General features: G+C 40.0%; 1 protein-coding gene across 1 annotated transcript; it reads left to right on the top strand.

The window, feature by feature from the left end:
- The first annotated feature begins 260 nt into the window (after positions 1-260).
- On the top strand, positions 261-20,944 carry LOC111550134 (vomeronasal type-2 receptor 1-like). The gene is given in 12 exon segments (XM_023223398.1): positions 261-339; positions 1,731-1,842; positions 4,800-5,091; positions 8,753-8,770; positions 8,773-9,044; positions 9,046-9,200; positions 9,203-9,615; positions 17,385-17,508; positions 19,873-20,323; positions 20,325-20,574; positions 20,577-20,645; positions 20,648-20,944. Coding segments are annotated over 12 exon segments (2,532 nt in total).
- The last annotated feature ends 383 nt before the right edge of the window (positions 20,945-21,327 follow it).

The raw sequence follows: 21,327 nt of genomic DNA, 5'->3' as shown, positions 1-21,327 counted from the left end.
TAGTGGAAGATCAGAAGAGTCAGGTAATAGTACAAGAGGCAGAGGCATTTGGAATGACAAACAAGAAAGTGGTAAGCGCTAAGATTTGAGAGAGAGGCAGATAAAAAGGCATTGTATGGAAACAATGAGAAGATTTACCTTCAGAAAGTTGTAAGGAGTTGGTTCTGTTTTCTCTCATATTTTGAGAGATCACATATAAAGTTTTTCTCTTGAAAATATAACAAGAAAGGAAATGGAAGAAAGCAAGTTTGTCCCATAGGATGGAGGCCAGGGATGGGTACAGCTTCGATGTTCACCCAGAAGGGGATATCTGGGAGCAGGAAACAGACATGGTCGACAGTGAGACCAGGGAGTCAGCAGGGCCTGTGGAGATGAGGGCCTGAGCTCAGAACCTGCCTCAGAGAGGTATCAGGAAGCTGATTTCAACCTCTTCATAAAATTGTGAGAAAATAAGCAATAGCATTTATTTACTTCATGTATTTGTATTTGGTTTTCTTGACACTCTGGACAATAAGAAAATAAAAAACAATTTGGATCTGGGCCTGTTTTTCTGGGATGAAGCTCTTGGGAAAAGAATGTTTCTTCAGTACTAACTCATTCTTAGGTACAGAAGACATCCCATTTAATCTTAAAAACAGCTGATTGAAGATGTTATGTCCACATTTCAGATGAGGAAACTAAGGCTCAAAAAAGTTAAATGGCTTACACAAGGTCACATGAAAAGCATAAGGCAGAGTTGTGGTTTTATTTCAGGCTCTCAGAATCAGCCAAGTGTTTTGCATGTCCACCTAAGAATATTTTCCAAACAGATAAATGCTCCTTGAAAAAAGGATTCTGGGTTTGGATAAAATTGGCTAACTACCAAGACATCACAAAACATTTAGTATACAGCAAGCATTGTGAATGTCTAAGAAAGGGCTAAGCATGCAGCATGTCCCAAATTTATTTGATATCAGAACTCTTCATTTGGGGAACTCTGCACTGCCCTACATTGCCTTACATATAGAAAGTTGGTTTATTGCATGTGCAAGTGCAGTGAGCTGTACAGAGGAGGGAGGTAGGTAGTACAAGCAGTAAAGCGAGTTTATCTTTACAACAGACAGGAGTTCTGGGGTATATCAGAGCTCTCTGGGACACAAAGAGCACCTGCCATCAGGACTCCATCACAACAGAAGAGAAGGAGTGGAAGATGAAGTGGTGCTTGGGCTGGGCCTGAAGCTCTGCAGTGCAGATTTCACAAAAAGATGAACTAATCTGAGGAGTCTTCCATTTCTAAAATTTCTATTAAGAAATAGTTTCTATTTCTTTGTTGAGACTTGTATTTTTACATTTGCTTTAAGAGGGTTTTCCCTCACCTTATGGAACAGTGTTGTAATAGCTGCTTCAAAGTCTGTGGCTGATCATTTGGCAGCCCAGTCATCTCAGGGTTGGTGTCCACTGATTGCCTCTTCTCTTAAGAGTGGTTGAATGTGGTCCAGGCAATTGAAAAAGCCAGTTTCTGGTCCTCAATGTGGATCTGTTATGCAAGGCATTGTGTGTATTCTGCTTGTCTCCCAGCTTGATTTGTCTGAAACCCAAATTGCTCATCTTTATAAGACTCAAATGTTCTTCAGCATTTTAATCAACCCATTCTAAATATGTGTTATGAATATCAAAAACATTTCATGTCTTGAAAGTTTTTGATATAGTTCTTCAAAATTAGAGCCTATATAATTCACTTTCATGTACAGGAGTCAACAGTTTCCTCTCATCTGTACCCCAGTGTTTTCCGAGCCTCTCCACTCCTCCACGTGATGCAAATTCTCCAGTGGGAGAGTTCTCACGGGAGGCCTGGCCTACGAGGTACTTAGAAACCAGGCTGGGCCTAAGCTGATAATTTCACTTTGGCATTGTTAACCTTCACCTATAACTGATCTAGAAATTCAGGTTGGAGTTTGGAGAAATTTCATTCTGAAACCCACAATTTTAACAATATGCTAATTTTGACCGGCCATCATTTAAGTATGACCAGACTTTAACTATAACTTTAACTGATCTTAAATATGGCCAGAAAGGAAGACTTGCTATTATTTTGAAAATGTTGCTCAGAAAAGAGAAAGATAGTAAAATGGAAGGATGAAGGGAGTATTTTAATTTTGTTTCCATTAATCTAAGCAAACGTAGGACATAGAGAAATTTCCTAAGGAAGAAATGTATGCATTGTGTAATAATACTGTGAATATCATAATGGAAATCAATGAATCAAAGAAAAATCATCCCAAATTCCACCTTTCCAGTAATTATTTTGTGCACATTAAAAAAGTTTCCTTGTTAATCCTTATCCAAATATTAGTGTACCTTATACATGTAGTTTTAATTATAGTATGGAAACAACTTTGCATACTGCACCTTTCACAATATTATACATATACTGCTGTGTAATTTCTCTAATAGTTTTAAAATAATGAAAAATGTTTCCATCATGTAAGTTCTTTCCAGTTTTTCAATATTATAAATAATTCTGTAATGAACAGTTGGGGCATATTACTTTTTCCTTTGGGAAAAACAGTTTGTTCAAATAAATTTTCACGGATGGAGGAATTACAGCCAGTGTATATTTTTCTAGTTCTTGAAATGTGTTGCTATTCTATTTTAAAAATGATATTGCTGTATTTATTTCAAAAATGTATATTACCATTAGTGTAAATTTGGAAACTAAGTATCTTAGGATGATAAAGACCTTTGTGTTCTGGCACCTTCTGGTTTTCCAGTTTCCGCTTTCGTTGTCTACACCCACTCCCACCCTGTCTCTTCCAAACATACTGGTCTTTGTATTCCTTGAATGTGACATGTTCTCTTGTTGTAACGCCTTCAGGCATGCTGTTTGCAACACTCTTCCCCTGTTCTTCAGTCATCCTTTAAGCCTCAGCTTGGCTGTTAATTCCTCTAGAACTGGGTGCCCCTTCTTTGTATTTCATAGCTCCCAGGTTTAACCCATCACTGTTTTTATCATTTTGTGCTGAAATTGCTTGGCTACTTTTCTATTTCTTTGCTTAGACAGTGCTGTGTTTATCTTGTTCCTGACTGTATTTACAGTGTCTAGCACCAGAGGAACTCAATAACTACATATTAAATGAAAAACAAAGCAAACTAAAAACCCAATTAAAGAAACATGGAGAAAAACTCCACCCTGTCAACAGGGCTATTTGCTATCACATATTAAATTAAAAAATACTTATTGAATAAAAGACATAGAGTTAGATACTATAGCCACAGAAGATATTAAAGAAAGATGGTCTTGGGGAAATTGCTCTCAAATAACTTAAGATTTGGTTAAGACTGGGAAGAAAGAGTTTGCAATTAAACATTAAGTTTTTTTTTTTTATTATTATACTTTAAGTTCTAGGGTACATGTGCATAACGTGCAGGTTTGTTACATATGTATACATGTGCCATGTTGGTGTGCTGCACCCATCAACTCGTCAGCACCCATCAATTCATCATTTATATCAGGTATAACTCCCCAATGCAATCCCTCCCCCCTCCCCCCTCCCCATGATAGGCCCCAGTGTGTGATGTTCCCCTTCCTGAGTCCAAGTGAGCTCATTGTTCAGTTCCCACCTATGAGTGAGAACATGCGGTGTTTGGTTTTCTCTTCTTGTGATAGTTTGCTAAGAATGATGGTTTCCAGCTGCATCCATGTCCCTACAAAGGACGCAAACTCATCCTTTTTTATGGCTGCATAGTATTCCATGGTGTATATGTGCCACATTTTCTTAATCCAGTCTGTCACTGATGGACATTTGGGTTGATTCCAAGTCTTTGCTATTGTGAATAGTGCCGCAATAAACATACGTGTGCATGTGTCTTTGTAGTAGCATAATTTATAATCCTTTGGGTATATACCCAGTAGTGGGATGGCTGGGTCATATGGTACATCTAGTTCTAGATCCTTGAGGAATCGCCATACTGTTTTCCATAATGGTTGAACTAGTTTACAATCCCACCAACAGTGTAAAAGTGTTCCTATTTCTCCACATCCTCTCCAACACCTGTTGTTTCCTGATTTTTTAATGATTGCCATTCTAACTGGTGTGAGATGGTATCTGTTTTTTTTTTTTTTTTTTTAATGGAGAAGGAATTTAAAAGCAAATGTGATGGACTGCAAGAGAAATATATTCCCCTTTTAGTGGCTAGGAAACAGAAAGGAGGAGGTATTTTATTTATGGTTGTATCTAGGAGTAGTAGGAAAAAGACATTTTCAATTAAAAACCTCTTAACGTTAACAATGAAATTATGGATAGAAAAATTATAGTAATTGGAGTCATAGTATACACAAATTTTATGTACTGCTTTTAGGTACTCCTAGCATAAGTATTTCCTTGTAGTTACATAAATTTTATAATTAATCCAGAAAAAGAGCTAAAGAAGGCAAGTAGGAGAAAAAGGAGACTCATATGGCACCCGGGACTTCCAATTAATGGGGAAAAATGTATTGAGAAATTATTGGAGGCCCTGTTAGGTGGTTATAATTATGAATATAAGAATATTTTTGTGAAAAGAGATAGCAGTTTAAAGAGATTATAGCATATGAAAGATACACAGAGCAAGAAGACATCCAAAAGGGTACTTTTCAATCCAAATCAATCAATGATGAATATGATTCATACTTGAATCTTTCAAGTTTGTAGTATCATTTAAGAAAAACTAACATGCTCAAGAAAGTGAGGTGCCTGCTGATGCTCTGGCAAAATGCTCTAAAAGCTGCTTTTCTCCTCAAAGACCCACCTAATAACCTACAAAGTCTATTTCTTTTTCAGGTTTAACTTTCAGGGATTCTGCTGAATGAAAGCCATGATCCACATGAACAAGGAGATTAATAAGAGGAAGGACATTTTGCCCAACATCACTTTGGGCTATCAGATCTTTCATACCTGTTTTACCATCTCCAAATCACTGGAGGCAGCTTTGCTATTTCTTACAGGGCAGGAAGAAAGCAGGCCCAATTTTAGGAACAGCACTGGAGCATCTTTGGGAGGAATTGTTGGAGCAGGTAGATCATCCTTATCAGTTGCTGCTTCAAGAATTCTAGGGTTATATTATTTGCCTCAGGCATCTCTGATTATTGTGCTGGTACTAACTTAAAAAAAAAACAACACAAACCATACTTGTGGGAATTGCAGCAGATAGCAAGGTGCTCAGGTGAGGCTGAGTTAAGTTGCAGAGACAAATTATTATGCTCAGTCAGGCCTTAGCAAGTGTGAATTGATGTCTACTTAGAGGCAATTTAAAATTTTTCTACATCCCTTGGCATGCTGCTTTAATTTTTGGCTCTAGATTGTGACTCAGTGATTTGTATATTGACAACTCACTAGGCATAATACTCTATAGGACTGTGTTGGTTGGTCAATGGAAGGTATAAGAAACCATCCATAAATATGTGTTGGTTGGTCAACGGATGGTATAAGAAACTCACTTTTTTTCTTGCCTATATTAATGCTTATTATTCATGACAGTTTTGATTCATGCACTAACATACTGAAATGGGCCTAGGAGTTATGCAAGATGGCTAGAGTTTAGAGGATGCTAACTTTACAGGTTATTTTAAATTCTGAGACAATGACACATTTCAACATAAGAAGAGATTATTCTACAAAAAATTGATTATTAAGGAAATATGAATACAGCTCTATCATTATTTCTAAAGTATCAGTTGTCATGACTTATTAATGTGAATAAGCTTATTTGTGTTGCTGAAGTAATGAGAGAATTTGAAATAACTGTAAAAAGTAGCATTACCAGATTATTTCTTATAAAGCTTCAAATACGGATGTAGAGGGAACAGGAAAATACTGAGAAACAGAACCAAGGAGAGAGGTTGGGTGACACAACTGACACCTTAGATGTGGGCTTCGTGCAGCTCAAACTGCTGCTGCTGTGAGCTCTGTCTTCCCAGGCACTAGCTGGAAACCTCTAGATAGATTTTCTCATTAAATGCTTGTAGTAAATATCCAATGAAGGGAAAAGAAATCTATGTGACGGACATTTTCACATTTGTTATCTCATTGAATATATTGAGCAATCTTAAAATGTAGATATCATTACCCTGATTTCACTTATAGGGAAACTGAGGTTCAGAAGGTTTAAGTAACTTCTCTAAGATTTTACAGTGATAAAATACGTATCCAGAATTAGATATCAGGTATCTCTGCTTCTTAAATAAGATTATTTCCTACATAGGGCTTCCAATGTTGCTGTTTGCATGGTTCCAAAGAAGAATGTAAACTTTAGTCAATAGAGTGAAAATAGGACATGGGGTAGAGGAAACAGGAAATAAGAATATTCTAGCACTCATGAAGAAATTGACAATCTTGAGCGATGGAATTACAATATGGGCAATCCTATTGAAGGTGGTGTGTTAGTATTATCACATCAGATGAGAATGTTATGGGACAGGGAAAAACGTGTCGCATTGTATCCGGAATTGGTGGGTTCTTGGTCTCGCTGACTTCAAGAATGAAGCCTCGGACTCTCACGGTGAGTGTTACAGTTCTTAAAGATGGCGTGTCCGGAGTCTGTTCCTTCAGATGTTCAGGTGTATCTGCAGTTTCTTTCTTCTGGTGGGTTCCTGGTCTCGCTGACTTAAGGAGTGAAGCGGCAGACCTTCGCGGTAAGTGTTACAGCTCTTAAAGGCTGCGCATCTGCAGTTGTTTGTTCTTCCCAGTGTGTTCCTGGTCTCACTGGCTTCAGGAACGAAGCTGCAGACCTCCGTGGTATTACAGCTCATAAAGGTGGTGTGAACCCAAAAAGCCAGCAGCAGCAAGATTTATCATAATGAGCAAAAAAACCAAACCTTCCACAGCGTGAAAAGGGACCCCAGCAGGTTGTCACTGCTAGTTAGGGCAGCCTGCTTTTATTCCCTTATCTGGCCCCGCCCACATCCTGCTGATTGGTCCATTTTGCAGAGAGCTGATTGGTCCGTTTTGACAGGATGCTGATTGGTGCATTTACAATCCTCTAGATAGACATAAAAGTTCTCCAAGTCCTTACCGGATTAACTAGACACAGAGCACTGATTGGTGCTTTACAAACCTTGAGCTAGACACAGACTGCTGCTTGGTGTATTTACAATTCTTTAGCTAGACATAAAGGTTCTCCAAGTCCCCACCAGATTAGCTAGATACAGAGTGCTGATTGGTGCATCCATGAACCCTGAGCTAGACACAGAGTGCTGATTGGTGCATATATAATCCTCTGGCTAGACATAAAAGTTCTCCAAGTCCCCACCGGACTCAGAAGTCCAGCTGGCTTTGCCTAGTGGATCCCATACTAGGGCTATGGTTGGACTGTCCACCAGTCCAATCCAGCGCCACTGCACTCCTGGGCGGTTAACGGGACTAGGCACTGTGGAGCAGGGGATGGTGCCCATTGGGGAAGCTCTGGCCGCATGGGAGCCCACTGTGGGGGGGCTCAGGCATGGCGGGCTGCAGGTCCTGAGCCCTGACTCTTGGGGAGGTGGCTGAGGCCTGACGAGAATTTGAGTCTGGCATGGGCAGGCCCGCAGTGCTGGGGAACCCGGCGCACCCTCTGTAGCTGCTGGACCCGGTACTAAGCCCCTCACTGCTCTGGACCGGCAGTGCTGGCCGGCCACTCCAAGTGCAAGGCCCGCTGAGTCCCCGCCAGCCGGAACTCCCGGAGCCCATGAGCACCGCCCACAGCCTGGGTTCCCACCCGCGCTTCTCCCTCCACACGTTCCTACAAGCAGAGGGAGCCGGCTCCCTCCGGCCTCGGTCAGCCCAGAGAGGGGCTCCCACAGTGCAGTGGCGGGCTGAAGGGCTCCTCAAGTGCCACCAGTGTAGACGGAGAGGCCGAGAAGGCGCCGAGAGTGAGGGCTGCTAGCATGTTGTCACCTCTCAATATGTTCTTCACTGTAGGGTCAGTGAGGTTGAGGGTAAGCTCAATGTATATGTATATACATTGTGGAATGTATATAAAATGGTGAGGAATTCATGATCACTTGACCTCTATTCTTAAGTTCCCACTATTGGAAAATACATACAGAGATCACTGGCAAAATGAGAAACTAAGTGCCTCTTCATTTATCTAGACAAGTGACTGTAAAATTAGGGCTTCTATCTCTGTTGGATGACAGGTCTTACATGTGAGGCTGAAGTGGTGCTTTCTACCACCTTTCTCAAGTTAAGTCTTGGGATCTACATACTCATAAGTCCTGGCAGAGAAAAACAAGGAAAGAAAAGTGATAGGAAGGAGGGAAGGGAGGTGGAAGCGGTGGGGGAGAGAGAGAGAGAAGAATTGGGCTTGCCAAATGGATTGTGGGTCAACTCACTCCATCATTCATGTGGATGAGAAGTAAAATCTGAGGAAGAGCCTGGATGGCTTGATTCACTCCCATCGTCTGTGGGGTGTGTAGAGGAAAAAGCGAATGGCCTCCTTTTCCCTGCTGTGATCCCACTTGTGAAAAGTAGTGCATTGAATGTTGTATTAATCATCAGCTCCTCTGATTCCCTTGGGGCATGGGGAAGTGGATTTGAAAGAGTCCATAGGGAGGCCCAAAGTGTTCCGTCCAACACTCCATACTCCCATCCACTGAGCAAGGAAAGGAACAGAAATCCTTTTGTCTAAAGAAAGATGTGAAAATAAAGGGAGAAGAACTGTTAAGTTCCCTCCCTCCCCAATAAAAATTTTGTGAAAATGTGTAATTTGATATTTGGCTATTGCTTTCTAATAACTGCATGAATATTTTCAATTGTAGGTGGGCTATGCCTCTACTACTGCGTGATTCTTAGTGACAAATACCAGTTTCCATCTTATCTTCGTGTAATAGCCAGTGATAAGATCCAGTCGAAGGTCATGGTAAAACTTATCCAACACTTTCACTGGGTCTGGGTAGGCCCTATAGCAGCTGATGATGATTATGAAAAATACGGAGTAAAAACTTTTAAGGAAAATATGGAGAATGCCAACCTCTGTATTGCATTGTCTGAAATCATTTCCAAAGTCTATTCCAATGAGAAAATGCAAAAAGCTGTTGATGCTGTAAAGACCATTCATTGTGCTTTATGCATCTGATATTGACCTCAGTCCTTTTTTGCTGGAAATGGTTTACCATAACATAACTGACAGAACATGGATAGCGAGTGAAGCGTGGATTACCTCAGCCCTCATTGCAAAGCCTGAATATTTTCCGTATTTTGGTGGAAGTATGGATTTGCAATACTAAGAGCTGATATACCAGGATTAAGGGAATTTCTTTATGATGTGCATCCTAGCAAGGATCCACATGATGTCCTGACCATTGAATTCTGGCAAATGGCTTTTAACTGTACTTGGCCAAATGGTAGTGTTCCATACAATATTGACCATAGAGTGAATATGGTTGGTAAAGAAGACAGATTACATGCCATGTCTGATACATTCTTTACTGGAGAGGTGAAGTTGGAGGATCTTAAAAATACCTATCTGGATGTGGCTCAGCTAAGAATTATGAACAATGTCAAACAAGCTGTGTATTCTATGGCTTATGCTCTGGACCATTTAAGTAGATGTGAAGAAGGTCATGGGCCATATACGCCAGGAAACATCTGTGCATATATACCTGACTTTGAGCCTTGGCAGGTAAGTCGTTGTTTGGTGTATGTCATGACACAGCTTGACAATTATAAGAATTCATGTCTAAATGATGAATTGATGGGTGCTGACGAGTTGATGGGTGCAGCACACCAACATGGCACATGTATACATATGTAACAAACCTGCACGTTATGCACATGTACCCTAGAACTTAAAGTATAATAAAAAAAAAAAAAAGAATTCATGTCATTAAAACTATTGATTTGCCTTTGTGCTTAGTAGACATAATCTTATTACATGGTCACATAAAATAATGACTTGCGTATGTGGCCTAAGTGGGCATTTTAAAGTATCCATTTTTTAACAGTTATTATTAAGTTTGTTGTGAATGATAGAAAACCCCCCAAAATAGTGCCTTAGACATGATAGTTTTTTTTCCTTCACATAAATAAAGTTCAGAGATAGGCATTACAGGACTGAAAGAATGGCTTAGGGACCCACTCCCTATGGTGCTATTTCACCACCCACAATATGAGAGTTCACCTCATAATCTAAGATGACCACATAAGCTTCAAACATCATGTCCATATTCTAATCAGCAGGAAGGAAAAAGGGCAAATATGTGTGCACCCCTCCACTTAAGGATAATTTCTAGAAATTACATATAATTCTCCTTATATCCCGTTAGCCAGAATTTTGTTATGGTCATATCTAACTGCAAAGGAAACTGGAAGATGTAGTACTCATGAAGTATAGGAGGGGCCACACAAGGGCATGAATGCCAGGAGATAAAGATTATTGGGGGCCATCTTGGAGACTGGTTCCCACATCTGTCTCTGGTCTGATCCCAGAAACTCATGTTGGGACATGGTAGCCCACCTAATCAGAATACTCCTCTGCTTACATCCTTTAGTACCTCTCCTCTGAAGGATGAGCATCCCTGGTCTGGCACTTTCAGCCCTTTGTGATCTATGCTCTGTCAGTATCTCTGATTCTATCACTCCTTCCATTACCACTTTACTCTCCTGCAACACTGAATTGCTTGTCATGCTCAAAAGAGTCCACAGTGGCTGGAACCATTGTATCTTCATTTTTACTTTTATTTTCAAATTAATTGCACAGTGCATCTAATTTTATGTCACCTTAGTTTCCTGTGAAAACTTTTCTTTCTTTCCTTGTTTTCCATGACCTTGATACTTTTGATAAGTACTGGTCAGCCAGTTTTAAAATGTTTCTGAACTTGAGTTTATCTAATTTATTTTTCTTATGACGAGAGTGAGGTTATGAATTTTTGGCAAGAATTCCATAGAAGTGATGTTGTATAATTTTCTATGCCTTATATCAGGAGGTGCGTGATGTAATTACGTCTAATTACTGGTGATATTAACTTTGGTCACTTAATTACAGTGATGTCATCATGCTTTCTTGCCATGAAGTTATTGTGTCTTCCTTTGTAATGAATAATTATCTTGTGAAGTGATATTTTGAGGCTCTGAAGATGTTCTGTTTCTCATAACTTTTGACCACAAATTTTCACAGTCATTGATGGTTCTTCCTGCTTGAGATGATTATTGTGTTGTTTGAAAACTAATGGCTTTCTATTTCCCTTATTCTTTCCACATTTATTAGCTGGAATTCTGCTCCTCCTCCACTTATTTATATCAATATGGACTCATGGATATTTATTTCTATTCTACAAGTAATTCTAATTTATAACTATCATTATATACTTTGCTGCTCAAAACTGCCCAGGTTTGACCATTGGGAGCCCTTTGAGTTGGTTCCTGTCTCCTCTTGACACACTCTTGTAATTTCTGAGCACTTTCTTACTTTCTGGAACCCCAAGATGTTCCAAGCTCATCTTGTACTTTCTTGGTTCCAGCACTGTTGTCAACCATTTCTCCAAAGAGTACTGGGACTTTGCATTTACTGAAGAATGAAATTTAGAAAGAAGATCTGGGTGGGAGGTGAATTCATTGGTACTGAGGAGGTTGCAATAAATACAAAATGAGAAATTAAGTTATATTTTAAATGCATGGAAGAGTTCCTTGATTTTGAAAGAAATTCTCCAGGTTCTTTCTTTGCAATAAAGAAGAATGTTTCTATGATAAGGAACTACCCTCTAATTTATTATTTAAACATTTCAATATTATAATTTCAATTTGCTCAAAGAGCAACGATCATGTGTTAGGATTGCAGGGAAAAAGAGTGTTTAGGGAGGGCCAAGAAACTACACAGTGTCTAGGTTAGTGTTGGTAGATTAGTCTGTAGCAGGTGCATTCTGTTTGATACAGTCTCCATAGGATGTCAGTAAGTCAAAACCATGAAAAGCAAGTCCTCACAGTGGAGAGGGTTAACGTGACCATTTGCATTTTTAGTAGAGACGGGGTTTCACCATCTTGGCCAGGCTGGTCTCAAACTTCTGACCTCATGATCCAACCGCCTTGGCCTCCCAAAGTGCTGGGATTAGGGGCATGAGCCACTGCGCCCACCTGGTTATTTCTTTACTTACAAGTACTTTGAGGTTCATAGTATTCTCAGGCTCTTTGTGATGTTGGTCATGGGCCATGTGTGGCTTTATTTATTTATTTATTCTCCTCACTTAAAAAAATATGTATGGTGTTTTTGGAGAATATATGGGCAGAACCACAGTTTAACAGCTACTATTACCCTGGGGCACCCAGAGGTCTTCCCCTTCCCTTCCGACAGTAGTTCTAGAGGGACTTCATTTCTTCCTCCCTGTTTTCTTCTTTCTTTTTATTCATTCTCCAGGACAAAAAACAGGATAGAAAATTTACAAGTTCATAATATAATTTGAAGTAGGAAACATTGGTTACCAGTATGATATATGTATGGAGGCACATACATGTTAATACACTTCAGTATATCCTTCAAAACATCCTGTGTTGGTATATTATATGAGAAAAAAAGAGTTTCATAAGCTTTACTCTTTAAAAAATAATTTCCCAAAACTATCTTGGAAGGTAGTAGAAGTAGGGTTTCAATATTAGATGAACTGTTTTTAAATGTAAAATGCTTACCCCAGATAAAAATAATGAAATTGCTTTTCATTATTATTGCTATTTATTTATTTATTTTATTGATAATGATTATGATCATTTTTCTTCCTCGTATAGCAACAAGAGAGCTGTTGATTGCAAGACTACAGGAGGTCTGAACATTTTATAAGGGAAGGGGTTGGTGAGCTAGAGACTGAGGTACACACACAATGTAAAGACAACTTCTAGAAGAAGTGTTGGGGAAAGTTAAAGGAAAACCCTATTACTTCCCAGAGGTTGGGAAGAAACCCCATCACTTACCAGAAGTGAAACTTTTTACCCTCAATGAAATATTAGTTCGGGAAAGCAGAACTATAGATCTTTTATTTGATTGTATTTTATTTATTTATTTATTTTTTCATCCAGTGCATTTTATTATTATTATTATTATTATTATACTTTAAGTTCTAGGGTACATATGCATAACATGCAGGTTTGTTACATATGTATACTTGTGCCATGTTGGTGTGCTGCACCCTTCAACTTGTCAGCACCCATCAACTCGTCATTTACATCAGGTATAACACCCAATGCAATCCCTCCCCCCTCCCCTCTGTATTTTATTTTTTTGAGATGAAGTCTCACTCTGTTGCCCAGGCTGGAGTGCAGTAGTGCCATCCTGGCTCACGGAACCTTCGCCTCCCAGGTTCAAGCAATCCTCCTACCTCAGCCTCCTGAGTAGTTGGGATTACAGGTGTGCGCCACCATGCCAGGCTTTGTATTTTTAGTAGAGGGTTTCTACTAAAGAGGGTTTCGCCATGTTTCCCAGGCTTATCTCGAATTCCTGGCCTCAAATGATCTGTCCGCTGTGGCCTCCCAAAGTGCTGGGATTACAGGTGTGAGCCACTGTGCCCGGCCCAGTACTATAGAGCTTTGGATAATCCAGTTACATGTTTACTTCGGGATGATATGTAGAGTTACAGTCAATTGATAGGGTAGTGAAAAAGAATTGGCAATTTCATCTTCCATGTGAATCTCAGAATGGAAGAACCAGGAAAAGTGAGAGAGATGAAAGTGATGTCAGCATAGCCAGAGAATGCTTTTTGTTTGCTGACACAGGACTTTCTTTTGGAGGAAAGGGCGTCTTTTTTCATCTTGTTTATTTTTCGTGTATCTTCCCTCTTGAGCTCAGATCTGAGATCCCCAAACAGTCTTCCAAATCATGCTGGGAAAGCATCTAAAAATAGTGAAAAAAACCCCTCAAGATTTCTGAGTTGGTATGCTGTACCTGTGAGATCTTTGTCTGTCAGACTGTTCGTCTCTGCTTTCTGTGTGTAGCAATAAACATCTATTGACTTATGTATGCTCACAGAAGAATGCAGACATGCACACATACTCAGTAGTTTATTGGTCTATCTTTAAGCAGCACTTGAATGTATTTTGGCTAGATGTAAAAACAGCCACTTGTCAGTGTTTACCACTGCAGTGACCAGAGCTCTCTGCAGCATTTTATGCCTTTGATCTAGAACTTGCTCTGCCCAATACAATGGTACCTAACCACAGATAGCTTTTTTTTTTTTTTTTAAGACAGAGTCTCGCTCTGTGGCCAGGCTGGAGTGCAGTGGCACAATCTCGGCTCACTGCCCCCCTGCCTCCTGGGTTCAAGCGATTCCCCTGCCTGTCTCCCAAGTAGCTGGGACTACAGGCGCGCACCACCATGCTCAGCTAATTTTTGTATTTTTAGTAGAGACAGGGTTTCACCATGTTAGCCAGATGGTCTTGATCTCTTAACCTCGTGATCTGCCCGCCTCAGCCTCCCAAAGTGCTGGGATTACAGGCGTGAGCCACCACGCCCGGCCACAGATAGCTTTACAATGCAAATTATTTAAAATAAAATAAAAGGAAAATTCAGCTCTTAGTCACATTAACTACATTTCAAGTGTTCAATATCCAAATGTAGCTAGGGGCTACCATACAGAACAACAGAGATATGTAACACTTCTGTCACTGCAGAAAGGACAGAGCTGCCCTAAGTCTACGCTATAAGCCATCTTATGTGGCCCAGAGCTCTCTCCGAATGGTGAGCTACTTGGTGAATGGGCTTGAGACTTCACTTTTGTATTCCTTTTGGTTAGGTATATAGTAGGTCCCCAATATATTGTTTTACATGCAAAGGAAGATGTTATTCTTTGCATATACATGGTTCAAAGAATGCTTGCTCTACTGAAAATTGACAGAAAAATAGTAAAATCTAATAATAGATTTTTCTTTTAATAATCTTCATTAGGGTATAGTAATTTATTTTTCTTATCTTCTATATTAAAATTGGGATTAGGTTTGTATAATGAAATTACTTCAGATGTAATTCAATACAAATTTACTAAGCATCTGCTATAAATCCAACTCTGGGTTAAACATTGCAAAAATAAGGCAATTGCCCCTAATTAACTGAGTAAATATTTGTTGAGAACAGTAGCATATGTGCATAGGAACTGAGGATACGTCAGTGTGCAAAACAGAACAAATCCCAGCCTAATGGGATTAACATTTCAGTGGAAGGAAGTAGGCAACAAACAAGACAAATACAGACATTATACTGTATCTTAAAGGATGTTAATGTCAGGGAGAAACAAATAGCAGGACTGAGATAGGGAGTGCTGGGGGGAGTGTTGCACTGAAATTTCATATAGTATGGTCAGGGAAAGCCTCACTAGAGTGACATTTGAACAGAAATTCAAATGAAAGTGTGTTCATGCGTTACCTAGGGGAAGAATATTTCCAGCAGAGGGAACAGCATCTTCTAAACCCTGAGGCGTGTGTGCTTGGCACTTTGGAGGAACAGTAAAGAAGTCAGTGTGGCTGGAAAGAGTGAAAGAGAGGGAGAGCAGGAAAGGAGGTGAGAGAGGTTAGAGAGGGACAGACCATGCAGGGCACTGTTGGCTTTTGAAGGACTTTGGCTTTTACACTGAGTGAGAGGGGAAACCATGAAAATCTTGACAGAGGAGGGCCATGATCTGACTCAGGTCTCATTGTTTGCCATGTTGCAAATCGGTGGAAGGAGTAGGGTTTGGGGGCAAGAACAGAACTAAGAAGACAGTTAAAAGACCATAAAATCATCCAAAATAATGAAGGTAGCCTGGCCCAGGATAGAATTGATGGAGGTGGCAAAAAGTCATTAGATTCTGGACATCTCATGGATACCTTATAGGTAGAAGACGTCAAATTTGCTGATCGGTTGGACCTGGAAGTGTTTTTTTATACATCAGACAATTAGAGGACAATACAAAGAATGATTTAAGTCATAATGGTAAACTGAGTCTGGTGGTTGGTGAGAAGGTGGACTTGAGTGGAAGAGAGACTCCATACAGGCAAGTAATAGAATATAAGGTTGGAGATGATGGATAGGAATGGTAGTGTTGATGACAGAAATGAGGAATAGGGTTTATGAGATAGTTTGGGACATGTTGAATTTGAGGTGATGGTGGAATCTTAATGTAGGAACATATTGGAAATTTGGAATATGGAACTAGATAGAGGTCAGGTGGGAAAGGTTGGTCTTAGAGATCAAGATTTGGGAGTTCTTCTACAGAGATACTGGTTGATGACAATAGAATGAAGGAACTGCTTTACAGTAAGAGAGAAAACCAGAGGATCAAGGACCACAACCAGGACCCAAGGGAACCCAAGGGAGCTTGCATTTCAAGGAGAGGTTGATCAAAACTGTCAGGTATTGAAGAAGGCTGAAGGAAAATGTGGCTAGAGGAGAATCTCTCAGACATGGTAAGAAGAGTTTTAGTGAGGTGAGTGGGTTGGCAGATAGATCACAGAGGTTGAGAAGGGAAGGAATACTGATAAATTGAACAAAAAGGTATCAGCTTATTGTTAATGAAATAATAATAATAATAATGATGATGGAATATCGAGAGCTATTTCCAGAAGACTGGATCAGGGGTGAGAAATTCTAGTTCATTCTGTGATGATTTTATTGTTCATCTTTCAGAATTTGAGAATGCCTTGCTATCACTCCTTACTGTAATAGGTACTCCTCAAAGTGCATTTAAAATATGATTTTACAGATATATATGTATAAAACATATAAGAAGCTTGTCTACTGTGTATATACACTTCTGTAATGTTACGTACCATAACCTAGCTCAGAGATTTCTAGTATTTTCTATATTATCTAATTCAGATTTACCTGGAAAACTCAACATATGAAAATTCTGATTTCTAAAATAAATATAAATGTAATCATGCATCTTCCAAAATGATTCTTTGCTTAATGGAAAAGCATTTTATTTCTTAAACAGGAAACTCCCTAATGGATTAAGAAACAAACTATTTAAAAACCTGCATTTATTCTGGGTTTCAAGGTGCACATCCATGTAGAATGTTAAAGGAGGCCTGTGTTTACTATTGAGATTTTGAAATTCATTTAGCAAGAAAATATTTCGATGCTATGCCTTATCTACTTTTCCTTTTGCCCTCCTTCTTCACAAGCAGGAATAGACCTGTCAAATGGTCTCATCCCCAGAGTCCTGTAGGCATGGAGCCTGGTCTGGATCCCCAAGGTTAGAAAGATGTAGGTTTAGGATTAGCTTTGCATTTCTAGAATCAACAATGAGACTCTCCTTTAGCAAAATTCCTCTCTAGGTTCTCCATGTTGTTATTTTCTTTGTTCATTATCTTCACTCAGGTATCCTGGGTTTCCTGGAAATCACAAAGCTTCCATGGAAATTCAAATGGGCTCATTCTCAGCCTCATGAGTACTAGAGACAAAGGGCTTTGTTAATCTGTCATATTTGTCTTTGCTAGCTTCCCCATTCAGTGTGTACTGATGCATGTGCTCCTGGGACTCGGAAGGGGATTCGTCAGGGGGAACCAATATGCTGCTTTGACTCCATCCCATGTGCTGATGGACTTGTGTCACAGAAACCAGGTAGAGATGGTAATTTCTTCATTGATATGAGGATGATATTAGATCAAACATGTTTTTGCAAAGAAGGCCTCAGGAGCTTTCTTTATATATAGGTATGAACAACTTATAACAAAAATAATTAAAATCCTTCAAATTATTGAATTTTTTGTGCACTGTGAAAAAAAACATAGTATTGTGTTTCAGTTCTAAAGCTGCTACAGTTGGGAAAATACCTACAACCTTGAAGTTAATAGAGGAAAATGCAAAATAAAATATATGAAATGTGAAATATGAGTAGGATTCATAAAAATATTTTAAATTATTTGTTTCTGAAAAAATTAAATGCTAGTTATATTCATAATCAGAAGACAGAGGACTTATATAGTACTATGTTTTATTGAATTAGCTCTAATTTGGAGTTAGAAGATCTAAAATTTCATCCCTAAAGGCAATTGGCTTAAGGTCATAAGTACTCAAAATTTGTAGGACACATTATTTCTGTAACCACTGCTCTATGAATCCTTCACTATGGCCTGCCAAATTGCTGCTCTTTATGACCAGAATTTTAATTGGGCTTAGTGTGCTCAGTCTTGTGAAGCATGTTGGAGCAGGTTTATTTTTATCTCTACCTTCTGTTAAAGATAACACAAAGTGTACTTGTCTTTTGTCAAATGGCCCTCAATAGCAATTCTTCATAAACGAGTTCTGAGGGCCAGGCACAGTGGCTCACGTCTGTAATCCCACCACTTTGGGAGGCCGAGGCGGGTGGATCACGAGGTCAGGAGATCGAGACCATACTGACTAACACGGTGAAACCCCGTCTCTACTAAAAAATACGTAAAATTAGCTGGGTGTGGTGGTGGGCGCCTGTAGTTCCAGCTACTCAGGAGGCTGAGGCAGGAGAATGGTGTGAACCTGGGAGGCGGAGCTTGCAGTAAGCTGAGATGGTGCCATTGCACTCCAGCCTGGGCGACAGAGTGAGACTCTGTCTCGGGGGAAAAAAAAAAAAAAAAAAAAAGAAGTAACATTTTCCCAAAATGGAAAACAAGAACTATGTAACCTGAACAACTCCTTGGACCCCACACAGCCCAGTCTCTGTGTAGAGTTACATCCAGGGAAGTCCAATACAGCAGTGAAAAGTGATTAAACAGGAATTACAATCTTTCCTGCATCTTTCAAAGACATTAAAGAGATCAATTTCACAGTCTACTATAAACTCATATCAAATAGTCTTACATTCTGACATTCTCCCTTATAGCTTCCACCCAGCTAAATGCTCCAGATCTTCTCAATGTCAAGCACCATGTAGGTTCTTCTCCTTCTTCTTCCTCTTCCCTATCATCTTCTTCTCTTTCTCCTTTTCTCCTTCTCCTGCCCCTCCCCTTCCCCCTCCTCCTCCTCCTCCTCCTCCTCTTCTTCTTCTCTTCTTCCTCATTTTCTTCTTCTTCCTCCTCCTCTTCCTCCCCCTTCCCCGCCACTGCTGCTGCTGCTTCTTTTCTTTCTTTGTCTCTCTCTCTCCCGCTCTCTCTCTTTTTGAGTTGAAGTCTTGCACTGTCACCCAGGCTGGAGTTTAGTGGCATTATCTTGGCTCACTGCAACCTCAGCCTCCTGGGCTCAAGTCATCCTCCCATCTCAGCCTCCCAAGTAATTGGGACTACAGGCATGCACTGTCACGCCCAGCTGATGTTTTGCATTATTTGGCAGAGACAAGGTTTTGCCATGTTGCCCAGGCTGGTCTCGAACTCCTGGGCTCAAGTGATCCACTCACCTCAGCCTCCCGAAGTGCTGGGATTACAGGCCTGGGCCACTGTGCCCAGCCTTGTTTTTCTTCTTATCCTCAATTGCTCTACCTATTCCTTCAAATCTGCATCTGGAGGGTGAAGAGGGGAAAAACTCTGAGTAAGCAAAGACAAAATTCTCTTTCATAAGGGTGATATTGAACGAAAGACAGAAAACATTTGTATTTTAATCAACCTTATTCCTGTCACAATTCTCTCAATTGTTTTGCCTCCGTAGCTTTAATTTTTTTACATGTTTTTCATTTGTGGATTGTTCTTGGGTTTATGAGGATACATACCACTCTTCTCAATTAGCTAACTGGAGTAGTAAGAAAGAAGCTTGTTACTGGAAAAGGCCAATGCAGGAAAGGCTGAAACTGAGAAGGGAGACTGACTTTCCAAAACTGAAAATAATTCTCAATCTGTAATATTATCTGTACACTCTAAGGCCATTTTATCACTATTTCTTTAGAGATACTATATATATTCTACATAAAGGGATTTTCAACAAGTCCCCACTCTAGAACTATGAGGGCTCTGGGATATTCACAGTGGAAGGGAACAATTGGATTTCTTTGCAGTCAATTCTCTTTTCTTCATTCAATAGGTCAAAGGGAGTGTGAACGATGTGATGAAAACTATTGGTCAAATGCACAAAAGAGCAAGTGTGTGCTGAAACAGGTGGAATACCTTGCTTATGATGAGGCCTTGGGATTGACGTTTGTCATTCTTTCTGTCTTTGGGGCATCTGTGGTCTTGGCAATCACAACTGTGTACGTGATACACAGGCACACTCCCCTGGTGAACGCCAATGACCAGCAGCTGAGTTTTCTCATTCAGTTTTCTCTGATCATCATGCTGCTGTCGTCCATGCTTTTCATTGGCAAGCCACACAATTGGTCCTGCATAGCCCGCCAGGTCACTCTGGCACTGGGCTTTTCTCTTTGCCTGTCTTGCATTCTTGGAAAGACTATTTCACTGTTTTTAGCCTACAGAATTTCCAAATCTAAAACTCGACTTACATCCATGCACCCGCTTTATCGGATAATCACTGTGCTAATCTGTTTTACTTGAGATTGACATATGTACAGCCTACTTGGTACTGGAACCTCCCAGGGTATACAAGAACATGGAACCTCAAAATGCAAAGATCATTCTGGGATGCAATGAAGGTTCCATAGAGTTTTTGTGCTCGATGTTTGGGATTGATGTCTTCCTAACCTCGCTATGCTTTCTTACAACTTTTGTGACTCGCCAGTTGCCAGATAATTACTATGAAGGAAAATGCGTCACCTTTGGGATGCTCGTCTCTTTTTCATCACCTGGATCTCTTTTGTCCCTGCTTATTTGAGCACCAAAGGCAAGTTCAAAGTGGCTGTCTTGGCATATTTGCAATCTTGGCATTCAGCTATGGTTTGTTGGATTGTATATTTGCTTCTAAGTGCTTCATTGTTTTGCTGAGGCCACAGAGGAACACCGATGAAATTGTTGGTGGAAGAGTCTCTGCCACAGATAAGAGCATCCAACTGACTTCAGCTTCTGTGAGCAGTGAGCTTAACAATACCACAGTGTCAATTGTTCTGGATGACTGGAGTTGTGATTTACATGTGTCCTTCGAAGCTGCAACGATGATGTGGTTCAACATTCCCTTTCAGGTTGCTCCTATAGCAGCTGCCTAATACTCTCGGGTTAACAATGAGGATTTGGGTTTTGGTGGTGTAGTCTTAGCATGGTATATCAAATCTCGTACTATAAGATACCAGTTAGCATGAACCAGAATACCTTTTACTATTGAAATTAAAAACTATTTCATTCAAACATTTTGGAATACTTTTGTATAAGGACTATGCAGTAGAGGATACAGTAGGAGCCAGTTATCTAAAATGATAGGTAAGGCTGGATGCAGTGGCTCATGCCTGTAATCCTACCACTTTGGGACACCGAGGTGGGTGGATCACTTGAGGTCAGGAGGTCGACGCCAGCCTGAACAACATGGTGAAACCCCATCTCTACTAAAAATACAAAAACTAGCCAGGAGTGGTGGTGCATGCCTGTAGTCCCA

This window comes from Piliocolobus tephrosceles, chromosome 2 (genome assembly GCF_002776525.5).
Source record: "Piliocolobus tephrosceles isolate RC106 chromosome 2, ASM277652v3, whole genome shotgun sequence".
Classification (NCBI taxonomy): domain Eukaryota; kingdom Metazoa; phylum Chordata; class Mammalia; order Primates; family Cercopithecidae; genus Piliocolobus; species Piliocolobus tephrosceles.
The sequence above is the reverse complement of the archived record's forward strand: the minus strand, read 5'-3'. Positions and strand labels throughout refer to the sequence as shown.